The sequence below is a fragment of the Nelumbo nucifera genome, chromosome 3 (assembly GCF_055504915.1).
Source record: "Nelumbo nucifera cultivar China Antique chromosome 3, China Antique-T2T, whole genome shotgun sequence".
NCBI lineage: Eukaryota > Viridiplantae > Streptophyta > Magnoliopsida > Proteales > Nelumbonaceae > Nelumbo > Nelumbo nucifera.
Window position 1 is genome coordinate 22,265,719 of NC_142651.1, and position 19,367 is coordinate 22,285,085.

General features: G+C 35.6%; 1 protein-coding gene across 3 annotated transcripts in view; it reads left to right on the forward strand.

Annotated features, from left to right (window-relative positions):
* Positions 1-6,483: 6,483 nt before the first annotated feature.
* Positions 6,484-19,367, forward strand: part of LOC104601624 (Flavodoxin family protein) — a 37,167-nt gene continuing 24,283 nt past the window's right edge. Inside the window, exons 1-5 of one of the 3 annotated variants that reach the window (XM_010265040.3) lie at positions 6,484-8,107; positions 8,281-8,429; positions 8,639-8,716; positions 8,812-8,925; positions 17,059-17,150. In XM_010265040.3, the coding sequence (XP_010263342.1) occupies positions 8,104-8,107; positions 8,281-8,429; positions 8,639-8,716; positions 8,812-8,925; positions 17,059-17,150 (437 nt within the window). In that variant the 5' untranslated portion in view covers positions 6,484-8,103. Of the gene's footprint in view, positions 8,108-8,280; positions 8,430-8,638; positions 8,717-8,811; positions 8,926-17,058; positions 17,151-19,367 lie in introns of those variants that run through there. The other 2 variants (XM_088900994.1, XM_088900995.1) reach the window with 2 other exon arrangements.

Here is a 19,367-nt window from a genome sequence, read left to right on the forward strand (position 1 = left end):
CCTGAATGTATTTTTTTTGCAACATTTATGTTTTTTTTATTATTTTTTGTATTTTTATATTTTATATTATTTATTATTTATTTATGACACTAAATGTTAATATATTTAACCAAAAAGTTGAACTATTGATATTTGCCAAATAGTAAAATAATTTCACTTTTGGTCAGTTATGAAATATGTATTTCATTTTCATTATTAATAAAAAAGTAATTTTTATTACACTTATTTTTTTTATTTGATTAATAAAAATATCATAAATGTGTACAATTTTTTATACATTTTTATAATTTTTATATTAATTTATATTTTAAAAATTTTATTACCTAATTATGACTGCATAGGTTTGCCAATTTGATTCAAATGGTTGAATTGTTTAGCCATCACTTTGATAAATAATGTTTATGTTTTTTAGCCAATTCATATCGTTGGTGAAAAATAACTTAAATATATGATTTAATAAGAGAAAATGGGAGTTAATAATTTTAAGTATAAGACTTAATGATAAGGGATTAAATAAGGTGAAAAGTAATAATTCAATTTACATTTTCAACCCTTACAATTAGAGATTGAGTAAATATACAAATATGGCCATTATAGTAGCTATAAAAACTATCATTCAAGCTATAACAAAATAACTTTTATACCCTTCTCAAACAAAGAAATAAAATTTTAGTCCAAAAAAAGTTCCACACTATATTCACACACATACATCTCTAATTGTAAGGTTGAAAATGTAACTTCAATATTACTTTCAACCTCATTTAATCTCCTCTAATTAAGTCTTATATACTTAAGTTATTAAACCCCATATTCTCTTATTAAATCATATATTTTTAAGTTATTTATAATTAATAAATGTTATTAATTAGATTTGTCATTATTTTTAATAATATAAACCCATATATTTTAAAATTGACTAAAAAATAAAACAATTATTTATCCGAGTAGTGATTAAGCAATTCAACCATCCAAATCAAATTGATCAATCTATGAAGTCATAGTTAGGTAATAAAATTTTTAAAATATAAATAAATATAGAAAATTACAAAAAATGTATAAAAATTAGGCACATTTATGTAATCAAATTAATTAAGTGTAATAAACAACAATTATTAATGAAAATGAAATACATGATTTAGAATTGGCTGAAAAATATAAAAGTTAATAACAAATAGTTAAACTTTTGGGTTAAATGTATTAAACTTTAATGTCATAAATAAATATAAAAATAAAAACTGCATACATTTTGCAAAAAAAGCATTAAGACACACGTATAAATGTCATATATTTATCATATTAAACAAAAATTAAGTGTAAAATATCAAAATTAGTTTTGCACACAAAAATACAAAAAAAAATACTATAGTAAAAATTGAACACATCTATAATTCTATATTTGCACTACTTTTAAAAATATGAATAAGATTGTGAAAATTTTATTCGACTAAAATACTCATTTTTGAATTTAGTCCCTATTTAACTATGAGGTTTAAATTATACATTGAACTACTAATTTTCACCACATTCACCCTATTTAAATCTTACATTTTTTGATAAATGAACAATAAAAAGATACACAAATAAATAAATAAATAAAACATTACAAAATGAATAGTCTACCCAAGTAGTAGAGGTGCAAATGGATGGGATCATGATCCAATCCAATCCTTTTTTGTCAAATTCAGATATCCCCAATCCATATCTTCAATTAGGTTAGATAATAGGATCTAGTAAAAAACTGGATCAATTTCTAATCACTCCCTATCCGAATATATATATATATATATATTATTTATATCATTTTTTGTAATTTTGTTATATTGTTTATTTTTTTATAGAAATGTATATATATATATAATGAAAATATACTTATATTTGTTGTTTTTTATTTAAATTATTATATTATAACTTTTAAATATTTTTTAAATTAAATTGGAATGGATCAAATCCAAATATCTAACTCCCTCGTTAGATTCGTATTCAAATCCATGTTTATGAAATACAATCAGATCTATTGTTAATAGTATTGGATTAGATTCAGATATACCCTTATTCAAATCCGGTCCAATCCATTTGCACCCCTACCAAGTATGTAGGCTTGTCAGTGATACTTGAAACTTCACAGCTCAATCAAATTGTCACGTGTTTGGATGATATATTTATGTAATCAAATTTTGATTTTGTAATCTGCATCTGATTAATAATAAAAGTATAAAATATAAAAACATAAAAGTTTATAGAAAAATTTTGGATATATTATTACTATCATTATCATCATATAGAATTGCCACATGCATGCTTAGTAGTACTATTAAAAGTATCATTGAGGGTGTGGAACTTTATTTTTTACTAAACTACCCCTATTTTTTACTTTAGTTCCTCTTTAATTACTAGGGCTAATAATGTAATATCCCTTACAAATTTTCACCTTATTTACTTTTCTTCGCATTAAGCTTTATATTTAAGGAACAAATTCACATTTTCTCACATTAAATTGTATTTAATAAATTATAATAATTAAATCTTTATCATTATCAAATACTTTTTTAACAACATGAAACCCATGTTTTTTAAAGAGTAAAATGCTAAAACCTCCCCTGAAGTTTCTAACCATTGCTGAAACCTCCCCTTAAATTTGGTAATTGCAATCACCTCCCCTGAACTTTTTAACATAACTGCAAATAGACCCCTTCTCTTATAATTCTCTAACAAGAGGCATGAAAATGTCAAAAATAACCATTTTGTTACTTTGACTAAAATGTTTATTTTCCAAAATTTCCCTTCCTATCAACCACTACTCCAAACCTTTCCAACATCTTTTCCAAATTTGATTTATTTTATAAATATTTCCCCTTCATGCAAATCCCAAAAAACATGCAAACTCTCTCTCTTTCTCTCTCTCTCATTGTTGTTCATAAAGTTTGCATTGTGCTATGAAAAAACCAGCCTCAATGGTAACTGTATGGGTATTTTGGACATTTGTGTGCCTCTTGTTAGAGAATTCTAAGAGATGGGATCTCATTGCAACTTAGAAAGTTCAAGGAAGGTGATTACAGTTAGCAAACATTAAGGGAGATTTCAGGAATTGTTAGAAATTTCAAGGTAGGTTTTCAACAATTTATCCTTTTTTCTAAAATTAATCCAAAAAAAAAAATGAAACCATTCTTCAATCCAAGTGGTGGATAAGCCAATTTGACCATATTGGGTCAATTGAGTGAATCCATGTGGACAATTTCCCTGATATTTTATATTACTCATAATAAACAAAAATAAGTGTCATAAACAATAATTTTTTATATTGATAACATAAATGAAACACAATTTTTAAAACCACAAAAAAAAAAGAATTTATTTCTGTTTGGTCCATATTAGTAGTTCAACTTTTAGTTAAAATGTGCCAATATTTGATTTCATAGTTAAATAATAAAAATGAAAAATACATAAATTTTGCAAAAAAAAAAGAAAATAAGCATTTGGGCACATATCTAATATTGTAAATTCATCATATTAAACAAAAACAAGTGTCATAAACAATAATTATTTTATGCACATGAAAATATAACAAATGTAAAAACTGTAATTTGAATTTAGTCATTTTTTAATTGTGAGTGCAAAAAAAAAGTAATTTGAACTATTATTTTTTGCCTCATTTAAATCCCTATCATTAAGTCATATATTTGAGGTGCCAACACCTATATATTTTCTCACCAATCAATTTTGTTATTACATTTATATTTAATACTTTTAACAATAAATATCATTTTTTTTCAAAGTTGAACAAAAAAAAATGAAATTGTCCTTGTGTCTAGGTGATGGTAAGCAATTCAATCATCTATGTCTGATGGGTCAAGCCATGATGTTATAATTAAATAATAAAAATTAAAGAAATACGAAAATAAAAAAATACATAATTTGGATGTATATTACTATCTTCAACATCTAAAATTGCCATATATATATATATAACAATACCTAACTAGAAGAAATATGAAAAAGAAAAATAAGCAAGACCTAACCAAATTCTTTGTTGTTGGATTATTTATTTGTGGTTAAAATCACATGTTTCACTTTCTTTTGTATGGTTTAATAATGGTAACAAACCTTATTTTGGCTTTCGAGCTAGTTTTCTACTTTAAAAATGGCTTATATATATAGTTGATTATGCCCTAGAAAAAATATTTATTTCCTCCAATACTAGTTTCACTTCATTCATATACTATTATTATAAAATTGTATTTTTTTTATTATAAAATTACATCTTTAATTAATTATACGAGTTCATAATTATACAAAATTATAGCCGTGTTTTTTAAATATAAAAATATAAACTTCATTTTGATGAAAATAGGTACCTTGGGCCATTTTCCTCGATTAATCTATAGCAAATACAATGCACATTGTTTACCGCCCAAACTGACTGGATTATGAGTCAAAATTGGTTCAGCTTTGTTCATTTAAGCTCTATCTTCAAATTGGGGTTTAGTAAATACAATATATACTGGTTGCCTTATAATGTTTTAAATTTCAATTAATTATTATTTTTTTGTGATAAATAAAGTTCATTAGAAGCAAACAAGGGGACAGACCTAAGCAAGCGCTAGGAAATCCCGATACAGCGGAACTGAAAGACTAACATGCACAGAGTTACGAGAAGTAAAATCAGAAATAAAACCAAGTTTTGCTGCTTCATGGGCAGCCAAGTTCTCCTTCCTTGGGGCACCACTGGAAACTAAAGTTTCTCTTCACCGGTAGATTTTTAATATATTGGAAGCAAAAGACGATCTCTGAAGGGATCTCAGGCTGCCTGTTGCTTTTTGGATGACTAATGGGGTGCAAGTGACCTTGAATTGGATATTTTAAAGATTTTTGAATGGGTTGCATTTTTTATGTTGTTTATCCTATTACATGCATTTTCTTTTTTTTTTCATGTTTTTAATATCTTTATATGTTAATTGAATCTCAAATTTTGTATTTATATTTTTACATGTTAATTGGATTGTGTTGGACTTGAATTTTTCATGTTTTTTTTTTATTAGGGGCAGAATTAAAAATGATGGTTGTTTCTGTTTTGAGCCTCTTGATGAACCAAACATCATCAAGTATGAATCAAACTAGTAAGGGGAATAGGCCATTCCGATTCCGATTGTGAACCAAATGAACACTAATACTCTATGAGATAATTAAATGAGTAGAGATATAGTAGTTCAAATTACATTTCTTGCTTAGGGAGGGGGTGGGCTACCTCTGGCCCCATGAAGTAGATTTTATATTTGATTAAAATATATAATATCTAATAAATTTAAATTTATTTATTAATATTCATTATAATCTGAATTTGGTTAAATATGGTGAGAATTAATGTTCAATTTGTATTCGAATAGAAAAGAATAAGGAAAATTCCAGATTAGTACCATATACTTTGGGCCTAGTGTCACTTTAGTTCCTAAACTTTTTTTTAAAGGCAATTTAGTCACCAAACTTTAAACACATGACAATTTAATGCTGAACTTTCTAAACATGCCAATCTATTACTTGGCATTAACCATCATGTTAAGTAATTGTTAAGTGGTATTTGAAAAGATGCAAATACCCTTCGAGTGTCATCTAATTTTCCTTATCAACCATTCAAACGTTGATAAAAATTGAATAGTCTCAAATCCTTACATCTTCTATTCCAGAAAGTTGGAATCACATCTAAGTGGGCATTATGGTGATTAGACTTGTCCATAGGTCGGGTAGCTTGGCTGCTTGACTTGTTATTTTTCGAGCTTGGACAAAAGTTTAGGCCCATGGGCTCGGGCTCAGGCTTTAAATACTAGGCTTGGTCATTTTTTGGACCGGGCTTGAGCTTTTGCCCGGTCCTGAGCCCGATACTATTATATATAATAAAAAAGCATTTATGTTATATAACACACACACACATATATATATATATATCATATTTGTTTCTTAAATTATTAATAAATATTAATCTACTATTAGGAAATACAAATTAGTTTATTAATTTATTAAACAATTATTAAATTAATATATTAATTTAATATAATACAATGAAAATTAATATAATAAACATACAATAAAATATAATACATTTTTGTATAATAGGTCAGGCTTCGGGCTTTATATAAGGGCTGGGCTCGGGCTTGAGTTTGCACATTTTTTGTTGATAAAGAGGGAAAGTCCGGTCCATGAATAAGTTTAATGATAATCTGACTTTCTTGAAGGCAAATATTTGAACTATTTAATTTTTATCAACATTTAGATGATTTATAGAAAAAGGGGTAAATTTCTTAAAGCATCCTCATGGTTTAGTTAATTTACTAACTCCGTTAGTATTCCATAAAAAACCGCATACATGTGAGACGACGAGACATTTAAACTTCTTTTAAAACTCAATATTACCCCTCCCTCGTCCCCTTCCTCTAGAAACCCCTTATCACACCTCCCTTGTCTTCTCTCTTATATCTCTCTATTTTTCTCTCTCTTACCTAGGATCGGAAGAGCAAATATGGATTTACTTTAGAAAATAAAAAATCATCAATATGAGGAATCTCTCAAAATAGAGAAGGGCGGGTAGGGTGGTTCTAGCCAAATTGTCGCTGCTACTCTTAACAGCAGCAATGACAGAGAAGGAAAAACAGGGGAGGTGAGGTTGAAGAAGGAGAGAGAGAATTCCAGCCAAATGCACCGACATCATTCAACTGTTGAAAGGTGACCTCGTTGTTGATAGAAACGAAACCCTGACCTAGTTCTATCCAAAGGTTATGGCGCTGGCAGCAGCTATAGTGGTTGCTGTAACAAACGAAGGGGAAGAGAGAGAGCGCTACCTCGTCTGTGAAATTGAAGGAATGCCTTTTATTTCCAAGGCAATCATGACAGAAACGAAACCCTGGAACATTCTTCCTTGGTTGTAGACATCCATTTTCTTGTCTTATTCTCCTGTAGACATCAAGGCATTTTTGTTAAAGTTGCAGAAGCATCTTAACCCATTAATTTTTCTTCTTTCCCAGGTCCTCTAGCAGAGGTTTTATTGTGGATATGTGCTCCTTGGTTGGCAGCGCCGATAATTGACAGTGGAAGAAACGGGCAGCGGTGGATGCGGGAAATCGGCGAGAACGAGAGAAAATTTCTCTATTTATATTCACACAGAGAAAAATTTCTCCTTCCCATCTGTCTTGACCAGAAAGAGGGGGAGGCTCTTGCGGAAGCCTTGCCCGCCTGTTACAGTATTTCACCACTGTCAACCACTGTAGCTGCCGCCATCGTCATAACCACCACCACCACCATGGGCTCGGAATCACAGGAGTGAGGACGGCACCATCCTGAAACAGTCAATCTCCTTCCCATCTATCTTGACCAGGAAGAGGGGGGAGGCTCTTCCCCTTCGTCTATTACAGTATCTCACCACTTCACAGCAACTATTGTAGCTGCCGCCATAACCATCACCACCATGGGCTGGGAATCGCAAGAGGGAGGGCGGAACCACCCTGAAACAGTCAATCTCCTTTCCATCTATCTTGACCAGGAAGAGGGGGAGACTCTTGCGGAAGCCCTGCCCGCCCTCAGAGATCCCTCGTATAGATAATTTCTTGATTTTCTTGAAGAAATCGAGATTTATTCGTTGTAAGAGAGAGAAAAATAGAGAGAAGATACCGGAGGTTTGAGAAAAGGTTGCCGGAGGAAGGGGACGAGGGAGGGGTAATATTGGACGAGGAAGATATAATATTGGGTTTTAAAAAAAATGGTGTTACGTGTATATAGATTTTGATAGCATTAATCAATTTTTAAACAGTAAGAATACACTTAGTAATGCCACTTAACCGTTAATTAACGGCAGGCACTCAATTGACACGATATTGAATTTGTTGCGTTTTAAAGTTTATGCGGCGCACGCGCAATACACGCTACTAATGGGGAATTTTCCAAAAGAAATAAAACCTGGTATCTGGATGTATCTATATCCGATTTGTGTCGATCCGTTTGCAGCCCTAAATCTCGCTCTCGGAGCCAACCCCGAGGACTCGCCCAGTCGCCCATACAGCAGGGAGGAGTAATTCCCCAAATTCAGGTGTCCAGGGGAGTCCTGCGTCTCTGTCGTCGACCATGGGTATGTTCTAATTAACGTCAAGTTCTGCACATTGTATCTGCTCCTTCCTCTTATTATTTAGTCATCACTGATTTGTTTATGGCGAGTACAAATGAGAATTCCTAGGAAAAAAACCTCAATTCCTAAAAGCATGTAATAGGACACTGAGGCTGTGTTTTGATTGTTGGTTGAAGTCAATTCATGCAAGGAGAACAAGTCCAGGCTGCTGATACTATATGCGACGCAGACCGGGAATGCTTTAGATGTTGCAGAACGCGTGGGTCGTGAAGCTGAACGGATTGGGTGTCCTGCCCTGCTCCTCTCCATGGATGAATATGATGCTGTAAGATAGTTGTATCTCCCTTACAATCGGATGCTCTCCTGGGTTTTCATGTTTTTATATCATTATCTATGAACAAAAATATGAATTTTCCACAATGATGATAATGGGAATTATTCCCATTATCAGTGTGTAAGATCTTTTTTTTTTTGTTTGTGTAATTCCTTAAAAACATAAATGTTTTCCAAAGCTTGACTTGTTTATTGTTTCAGAGTTGTCTTTCGAATGAGGAAATTGTGATGTTTATTGCTTCGACCACAGGCCAGGGGGATGCCCCGGACTCCATGAAGGTTGGTTTTATCAGTTTATGTGTATAGATGTTTTAAACCACCCTATACATCATCATTGATTCAGTGTTTGACTTTCTACTTTTCCCCTTTTATAGGCATTTTGGAGGTTTCTTTGCCGGAAAAATCTTGATCGTCTCAATCCGCCTTGGCTAGGAGGACTTAGTTTTGCTGTCTTTGGATTGGGTGATTCTGGTTACCAAAAATACAATGTAACGATTTCCTAATTTATGTTTGTAGCTTTGGGATTATTGCAATCTTTCTTCCTTTCTTTCCTTTCTTCTTTGCTTCCCTTTCCTGATTGAACTGTTGACATCTTAGATGTTGTCTAATCCCCTTCATTAGTTCCATTGCATTTTGAAGTAAATTTGCAATGACAGTGATGTATCATTACCGTTTTACTGTTTGTTATACAAGTTTTATTTAACCTACTTTTTAAAACACCTTTTTTAATAAAATATAAATGTACCATTAAAATGATAGTGTTTTTGGATGCATAGTAGTGAGTAGTGACAATTAAACTGGGGTGCTGACATCTAGTGATCCAGAATGGCACTATTTTTTGTATCATCTATCAATTCTGATTGATCTTGTATGTTTATTCTCTTGTAGCTATTCTGTCCTTCCTATTGGAGGAAAGTGTATGTATCATGTTGAATCTTTATCATTAATAAATTTGATGCTAGTGATATATATGTGTACATCCTGATACTTCAGTTAGTGATTTGTTATTTACCAAATTTATTTGAGTTCTTCCAGGTTGGGCTATTAACTTAGCATTTTAGAACATTACAATTTTCTGGCAAGATTCAACATTCCTTACTCGCAGTCCTTTATCTAAGGAGCTTAATGACATTCAACACTTTCAGTTCATGGATTGATATGATCTTCCTTTTGCTGTATATATTGTTTTACATATAAATCACCAGGTTAATATTGCAAATAGAGCATGAATGAAAAAAGTTTCAAACTTTATAGGTAACAATTTGTATGCCATAAGGTAACAAACCAACCATATTGAAAATAAGTCAAGAACCAACCAAATAGCCAAATGCTTGAAAGCAGAAGTCACATCTGAATGTTCATAAGCTCAGCCCCTTACATCCATGTTGGATCTTTTTAATTTCCTCAAGATCCTAATTCAGTTTGATGTGCTTTTTTATACAGTTATAGTCGCACAATATGCAGAAAATCCAAGTATCCAAGAGAAGAAGCAACAGGAGAGAAATAAAGGAAATTAGATGATACTAAACCTTAATAAAACTTGCATATTTTGTTGAATCAAGTAATTCTATGATAAGAAAAAGTAGCAACTAATGGAGTTGAATTTCATTGTGATTTGATATACTGAGAAGAACCAAACTGCAGGCTTTGTAGGTTCTTGCTTGAGCTGAAAAGCCTGAAATCCTGTTACAAGTTCTGAGAAAATGTGGGTTTGGAGAAAGGTGGTGTAAGTGGATCCAGGGCTGTGTCAGTTCTAGTCACTTGTCTTGGTTCATGGGGTGGTAAAGGATTTTTTCCCCAAAGTTGTATAGGTGCAAGGCAAGGGGACCCTTTATCACCTTTCCTTTTTACCTTATTAGCAGATGTGCTCACGAATGATATCAAAGGCTGATAGGGAGAACCTCATAAATGGGTGGAAAATAGGTAGGGAAGGAGTGTCGGTTACTCATCTTCAATTTGCAGACGACATCTTAATATTTTGTGAAGGGGGAGATATTGAGAATGTGAGGAATTTGAAGCTGTTGGTGAAAAGATTTGAAAGGATTTCCAATTTAAGAGTCAATCTTGAAAAGAGTAGTGTAGCAGGGGTGAATTTGGAAAAATAGAGTGATTGAAGCTATTGTAGGTTGCCTAGAATGCTCTATCTTTAATTGGCCTTTGACTTACTTGGGACTTCCTTTAGGGGCAAACCTTAGGGAGAGGTTTTGGTGCCCGATTGTAGAAAAGTTCAAAAAAAGATTGGCCTCATGGAAGAAGAATTATATTTCTTTGGGAGGTAGAATTACTTTGATTAGAGCGACCCTTGCTAACCTTTTTTTTTGATCAATAACAATAAGCTTTACTAATGAAGAAGTTTTGTGAAACTTTAATTACAAATGGGGAGGTAAACTGTTTTAACTCCCCAACAACAAAAAAAAAGAAAGAAACTAAAAATTAGCCCAAAAAAAGATTTCCTAAACACCCCTTGCTTGGCTAACCCATCAGCAATTGAGTTAGCACTTCTCTTCACCCATCTGTACTTCACCTCAATATCCCTACTCAGCCATTTTCATTACTGTAGCTCCACAAACCACTGTTGTCTTTGGATTCCTTCAGCTACCTAATCACCACCTCCCTTCAGCCACCTAATCACCACCTTCGAGTACCCTTCAAGGACCAAGCATCTGATGTTTAATTCTCTTACTCTTTGGGTTCCTTCCAGAACTGCAAAAATCTCAGCCCTAAGAGAGTCACCCTCTCTAATTGGGCTTGAGAACACGGTAGTAATAATCCCATCCTCATTCCTGAACACTCCCTCAATCCTAGAGAGCCACTCTTGCTAACCTTCCAACCTATTTTCTGTCTGTCTTTAGGATTACTGTTAGGGAAGCTAATAAACTAGGGGAGCTAATGAGGAATTTCTTATGGGAATCAGGGGAATGCAGGATGGATCATCTAGTAAAGTGGGAGGTGGTGTGTAAAAGTAAAACGACCGGTTGGGTCACCAGTTTGACTGGCCGGGTTGAATGGTTCAAACCATGCCACGTCAGCATACATGTATATATATGCAATGTTTTCAAAATAGGACCGGATTGGACAACCATACTAGAAAAATTGGGAACCTGTCACCTGACCGGTTCCATTTTACCCTAGAACCGTCTTTTGGCAAAAAACCGTTGATTTGGTTAATAAACCGTTGACCCGGGTGGTCGAACCGTATGAACTATCCAACGGTTTTTGGCCATTTTTATTTATTTATTTGTTAGTTGGAGACAAAAATCTAGACACAAGTGGATTAAGGAAGGCGATGGAAGCACTAGATTCTTCCATGATTTGGCAAATGGGAGACGAAGAAAGAATTTTGTGACCAAGCTAGAGATAGGAGAGGAGTTGATTACCAACCTGGATGACATAGCCAGAAAATTTGTGGACCACTTCAAATCGATTTATAGAAGGCCTTTGAGTGAGAGAACAGTCATGGAAAGGGTGGATTGGCCAAGAATTGATGAAGAAATGGCAAGGTGGTTGGAAAGGGATTTCGAGGAAGAAGAGATTAAGAAAGCTGTCTTTCTAATGGATAGATCCTAGGCTCCGGGTCCAGATGGCTTTACAATGGGTTTTTATCAAGACTGTTGGGAGGTGTTGAAAGAGGATCTAGCTGAAGTCTTTAAGGAATTTGCAGACAATCACACTATAAGCCCTGGAATTAATGCCAACTTTTTGGCCTTGATACCTAAGAAGAATGATGCCAACCACCCAAAAGATTATAGGCCTATTAGTCTGGTGACAAGCATCTATAAAATTCTGGCTAAAGTGCTCTCATTGAGGATCAAAACAGTCCTCCCTACCATTATTAGTGAAACTCAGGGGGCTTTCATTCAAGGGCGACAAATAACAGATCAGATTCTAATTGCGAATGAGTGTGTGGAGGAAATGAAAAGGTCTAGTAGGAAAGGATTCATTTGTAAATTGGATCTTGAAAAGGCCTATGATTTGGTGAACTGGGAGTTTCTATTAGAGGTTATGCGAAATGGTGGATTTGGGGACAAGTGGTGTAGTTGGATCTTTGGGTGTATCAGTACTTGTCACTACTCTATTCTGATAAATGGTACGGTGAAGGATTTTTTTCCAGCTTGCAGGGGTGTCAGGCAAGGGGATCCACTTTCACCCTTCCTTTTTACTTTAGTAGCTGATGTGATTAGTAGGATCATTACTAAGGCTGACAGCGAAGATGCCATTAGGGGTTGGAGAATAGGGAGACACCAAGTCCCCGTCACCCACCTTCAGTTTGCAGACGACCTAATGATTTTTTGTGAAGGAGGTCTTAGTGAAAAGGTAGCAAACCTAAAGGAGCTAATAAAAGGATTTGAAAGTGTCTCTAATTTGAGAATAAATCTGGAAAAGAGTTGCGTAGCAGGTATAAATTTGGAGGTAGGGGAGGTCGAGGCTATTGCGGAGTGTCTTGAGTGTTCCACCTCTGCTTGGCCTATGCCATATTTAGGGCTTCCTTTAGGGGCAAATCCTAGGGAGAGTAGATTTTGGACCCCAGTGTTAGAAAAGTTTGAGAAGAGATTAGTTTCATGGAAGAGGAACTATATCTCTTTAGGAGGAAGAATTACCCTAATAAGAGCTACCTTGGCTAACTTACCTACCTATTATTTGTCTGTCTTTAGGATACCAGTTAGGGAAGCTAGGAAGCTGGAGAAGTTGATGAGAGACTTCTTATGGGAGTCGGGACAAGAGAGAAAGGATCATTTGGTTAATTGGGAAATTGTCTGCAGAAGTAAAGAAGAGGGGGGTTTGGGATTTGGGAGGGTAACTATAAAGAATCAAGTTCTATTAGGGAAATGGTTGTGGAGATGGCCTTTGGAAAGAGAGAGACTGTGGCATGAGGTGGTGGGAAGCATTCATGGGAGGTCAGAGAATGGATGGGATGCTGGTGTATCGAGGCAAGCTAACCTAGCAGCACATTGGAAGGCTATTCACAACACCCTTCCTCAATTCCTCAATTTGATCAGGTATGAAGTTTGTTCTGGCATCTCTATCCTTTTTTGGGAGGATATTTGGGTAGGAGACTCACCGTTAAAGGATTTGTTCCCTTCGCTTTTTTCTATTTCTTTGTACAAAAAAGAGGTGGTCTCAAAATTTGTCTCACCTTTGGGGACACCCTTAGATTCTACTTGGGATTTTGGGTTTCATAGAGGACTTAGGGATGCTGAAATTGAGTCTCTTTCTTTATTGCTTGGGTGTCTCAATCAGGTTTGTTTGGATCCCTCCAAGCCAGATAAGAGGGTTTGGACTTCTAGACCCAATGGAACCTTCACTTGTGCTTCTTTTTTCAAGTCCATCTCTCAACTTCCTACTCACCATCCCTTTCCGTCAAAAGAAATTTGGTGTAAGCCAGTCTCCCCAAAAATTATGGCTTTTTGTTGGGAAGTTTTCCATGGGAAAGTAAACACTTTAGACAACCTACAAAAGAAGACCTTTTCTCTGTATTTCTCCTAATTGGTGTATCTTCTGTAGAGCTCACGGTGAGGATTGTTACCATTTATTAGTATCTTGTCCCTTTTCTGCAGACCTTTGGGCTTGGCTACTTTCGTTGTTTGAGGGTAGTTGGAGTCTACCAGCAGAAGTTCACATGGTCTTCAACCATTCTACCTTTTATTGGCCTACAAAAATAGGGAGAATTATGTGGAGATGTGCTCGTGCTGCCTTGACTTGGACTCTTTGGGAGGAAAGGAATCTCAGAATTTTTCAAGATAAGGAAAGGAACAGCCAAGATTTGAAAGACTGTGTGTTAAACAGGGCAATACATTGGCTGAAGACCTTGGAAATCTTTCATCAATTCTCCTTTAATGACATTTGGAGAAATTGGTCAGCAGTAGCAAGGTGTTCATCTTTAAAGGCCAAATCAATTACAAGCTGGTCTCCTCCACCCGAAGGCTCAATTAAGTTGAACTTTGACGGAAGCAGCATGGGTAATCCAGGATTATCCGGAGTGGGGGGTGCTTTGAGAAATGAGAAGGGAGAGATTTTGTTGCTCTACTCAGGTTTTTTGGGAATTGGGAATTCCATCAGGGCAGAACTTTTAGCTGCTGTATAAGGGGTCCAATTTGCAAACCAGCTGGGGGTACAACATCTAATAATCGAGGGGGATTCCAAAGTGGTGGTGGGTTGGTTAAAAAATTCTGAAGAGGCTATGTGGCGATACAAGAATGAAATGAAGAAATTTAGTTGGTTGACAAGGAATATGTTGGTCACTGTACAGTGGGTGGGGTGATCAGCAAATACCTTGTCAGATGTGTTAGCTAAGCAAGGGGTAAATAGGGAAGAATTATTTTGGGCTCAGTTGTGATTCTTGTTTTTCTTTCCTAGTTTACTTGTAAATTTCAAGGAGGGGCTGCAGCTCGCGCCTCTCGTTGGGATGATGTATGAACTCACTCTAATTTGCTTATGAATCAATAAACTTATTATTATTCATAAAAAAAAACATTGGGCAAAAGAATAAAACACTTTAGGGGAAGTAGTTGTGGAGGTGGCCCTTAGAAAGAGAGAGATTATGGCATGAGGTGGTAGGAAGTATCCATGGATATTTAGAGAACGGGTGGGATACTGGGGTATCGAAGTGAGCAACCATGGCTACACCTTGGAAGGCAATTCACATTATTCATCCTTAATTTCACAATTTGATTAGGTACGGTGCTTGCTTTGGTAATTCAATTCTTTTTTGGGAAGATATATGGGTTGGAGAGGCTCCTTTGAATGATTTCTTTCAGTCATTGTTCAATTTTTCTCAATATAAAAGAGAGCCTGTGCCAAAATTCTTCTCCTCCTTGGAATCTCCCTTGACTCTTTCGGACTTTGGTTTCCATAGAGGTCTAAGGGATGAAGAGATTGAGAACCTAACTAGCCTTTTGAGCCTTCTTGAAAATGTTTGTTTGGATCCTTCTGAATCAGACAAAAGAATTTGGACACCCTTGCTATCGGGTCAGTTCTCTTGTGCTTCCTTTTTTAAGGCCCTTTGTTTCTCTGAAGTACAACAAGTTTTCCCCTACAAGGAGGTCTGGTGCAGGCCTATTCCCCCTAAGGTCTTAGCTTTCTGTTGGGAAGTGTACTATGGGAAGATAAACACCCTCGATTATCTACAAAAGAGAAGACCTTATCTTTGTATTTTACCTAACCGGTGTACTCTTTGCAAGTCTCATGGTGAGGACTGTTACCATTTACTAATTTCCTGTAAGGTTACTATAGATTTGTGGGATTGGCTCTTTTTGATCTTTGGGTGCAGGTGGAATAGGCCAACAGCTGTAAGCTTGCTTCTTGATTTGTCTACCTTTCCTTGGTGCTAGTGGAGAGCAAGATTAACGTGGAAGTGCACAAGAGCAGCTTTGCTATGGACACTGTGGGAAGAAAGGAACACCAGAATTTTTCAAGAGAAGGAAAGAACCATACAGGAATTAAAGGACTGATATTACATAGGGGTTATAAGGAATGGGAGGGGTTACCTTGATGGCAGCAGTCAAGGTAATCCAGGCTCTGCTGGAATGGGAGGGGTTATAAGGAATGAAAGTGGTAATGTGGCTCTCTTATACTCCGGTCCTCTAGGTGAGGGGGACTCCTCTAGGGCAGAGTTATTAGCTGCCCTCCAAGGGGTACACTTTGCAGTACAGTTAGGAGTGCAACAACTACTAATAGAAGGTGACTCTAAGGTGGTGATGGGGTGGTTGCAGAACCCGGAGAATGTATTCTTGTGTTACAAAAATGAACTGAAAAATTTCAAGTGGCTGACTAGGAATATATGTATAAGGATACAATAGGTGGGGAGATCAGCTAATGCTATGGCTGACAGTTTAGCCAAGCAAGGGACAAATAGGGAACAATTGTATTGGGCATAGTTGTAATTTGTCTTTCTTTTTGGTCTGTTGGGAGAGGTTGCAGCTCGTGCCTCTCCCTAAACAGTTGTATCTTTTTATCTCTTTTTAATAAAATCTTCTTATTCATAAAAGAAAGAGAACGAGAACTTATGTCATTCTTATTTATGTTTTACTTGCCATAATATAACAACACAGTTCTTTTGGTTTTAGCCTCCAATTTTCTTTTTCTTCTAAATGGAGATAAGAAACAGAAAGGCAACAAAATGATTTTTGAGACAGCTTCAAGGGATTGAGGCCTATGTTTTGACTATGCCTTGGAGCAAGATTTGAGTTGCATATACCAGAAAATCCTCAGTTTTAGCCTTTTAGGACCCAAGATCCATGACTAAAGTCTGAAAATTGAGACTTTTTTCTGGCACCTCACTTTCTGGTGTAAGCCTTTAAAACCATGGTAAATCAAAGGATAATAATGTGGGAATGTGTATGCTGGTGAAAAACTGAAAATGTTGTCTGCTGATGCATAATTTTGAACACTTGTTTTTCTTGCTCCTTGCTTACATTCACCAACCACCAGAAAGAGTAAAGAAAACAGAAGTACAAATCTGCAATTCCGCATTAGGATTTTAAGGTGCAATCTTCCTTTGAGTGATTACTAGTAATTTCTGCTTGTACCTGTGGATGCTAAATGGGACAATAGTCTAAATAAAAAGCATAAATGACTAACAATATCTAAATACTGTTGACATTGTCTTTTTTCCCTGGTTGCAGTTTGTTGCAAAGAAACTTGATAAAAGGCTTTCAAATCTTGGGGCAAAGGCAATAATTGAAAAAGGTCTTGGAGATGATCAACACCCTTCTGGGTAATTATGGAAAAATATGGTTTACTATACTTGATTATATGCTTGATGCTTGATGAATAAGGTTTTGGACTTCTCAGTTTTGTTCTTGGTGATCACATGTTGAACAAATTTGGACTTTAGAATCTGCTGATCATGTTTAATAACAAGCATATTTGTTTGCCTCAGCTGTTGAGTCTAAGACTATATTGCATGGTCACTTCGAAATGGATGCCATGTCTGTGTTGGACACTGGAATTTTTAGTGTGAATTCCAGTGTCTGATTTCTTAGTTTCTTATCAAATGCTGAATCATATGAAAAATAAAACTTTATTTTCCCTTTCAAGATATTCGTGACAAAAAAAAAGGAAAAAAACAAAAGTTTGAAACTGTTGGTGCAAAAAAAAGGGCCAAAGCTTAGGTCTTTATCCAGTTCACCCCTCCTAGGATCCCAAATAGCTTCTGGTGGCTGTGACCAGAAATGTGGGTTTCTGTGCTTCATTGTACCTACTTTTCCATGGAGTTTTAAGTTATCAATAAAAAAGATCCCTGATAGCTGGACCAACATTTGGTAATAGCCTTCTTTTAGTGTACGAACTGTTAGTAATGTCTTTAACTCTTTTTCAGATGTGGCAGCCACCGCTTTAGCTTAAAGCCTTCGAAATGCTCAACCTCTTTCTTTTTTCTAATTTTAAGAGTACTTTTCTTGTATTTTCTTCACTCCCTAGCAAGGTGGATAGCTCCTCACTCTTAATACCAGTCTTACTGGATTTGTCTCCAAGAATTTAGAGATTTGAATTTGAGAGAGACTCTTGGGTTGTCATTAGAATATTGGATGCATGCAGAATGTAGAAGGCCATGGCTGTGAGAGACCACATTAGAGGGGTTAGATCCTTGGCATTTTGGATGAACAACTTGTTCAGATAGGCTACAAGGTCGTCAGTCAACTCATTGTTGATAGTTTGGTGGGCCTAATGCCTTAAAAAGTTACCCTAAACCTATTTAGAATAAATAATTTAGACCGTTAAATAGGCTCAACATGTATGTGTGTATGTAGTTGGATCAAGTTGTTGAAATCAGTTAGCCACTCTTAGTTTTTTATTTATTTTTCTGTTCTTTAGTGCTGCAGGGGCACTCTTGTAATTTCCCTTATTTTTATTATTAGTTGGGTTGCCCTAATATGAAAGCTAATAGCTGGCGCTGCCAGCCAAAAGTTTTGAATCCAAATTTTTTCTTCTCTCTTCTCTCTTCTCTCTTCCTCTTCTCCCTTCCTCTGATATCTCTAGCATGGAAAACATGGTATCAGAGCAGGCTTTCTGAGATTAGAAAGAGTGTGACAAGTCTTCCTTTTTTCTGACTTCTCCTTGCTGTGGATCGAATCTGATCAAGAAGTAGATAGATTGGACTGATCTGAAGGGGGTTCTACCAGTCTCCTTCCCTTCTTCCTTGGCTGTGTGCCAAGAAACTTTTAAAAGAAGGGAAATCTGATGCCGCGAAGACAGGTCTTTCTTCTATGGATCGTGTAATCCTCTCTTGTACCCAGGTAAGGTGTTTTTTTTTTGGAGGTCTAGATGACCTGAAACTGCTAGGTCTTTTTGAACTGTGGATCATGTGATCCTGATTTTTTTTACCCAGAAAACTGGGCGGTGTAGGTCTAAATGACCTGTAACTGTAAGACAGTGTCGGCTATATTTCTTGGAAACTTTTCCAGTAGGTGTGTATGCAGTAGATGTGTTGTATCCCTAAAATTTATACATAACTGAAACTGAATTGAGGATTGAACTGAACTGAACTGTGGCTGAACTCAATTGGGGATTGAACTGTGGCTGAACTGGGGACTGAACTGAAATTGAACAATGGCTGAACTGAACCAATATCCTGTCTAGTGGGTCCTCCAGAGTCCAGTCAAGGTGGAGTGAGTGGGGGATTTGACATGAGTTTCCCCATGGCTGTGATACCTTTTGATGGTCTTAACTACCTAGAATGATCAAGGGGAATCAAACTATACATAACAGCTAGGGGGAAGGTAAGCTATATTAATGGTGAAACTAAAGAACCGAAGTCTTAGGGGGTAGAACATGATAGGTGGGATTAGGAAAACAGCATGGTGATGTCATGGCTGTTACTTTCTATGTTGCCTCCAGTTAGGAAGACCTTCATGTGGGCTGAAACAGCTGTTGAGATTTGGGAGCAGGCAAAGTCTACCTATTCAGAGCAACGCCATTATGCCAAAATATACCA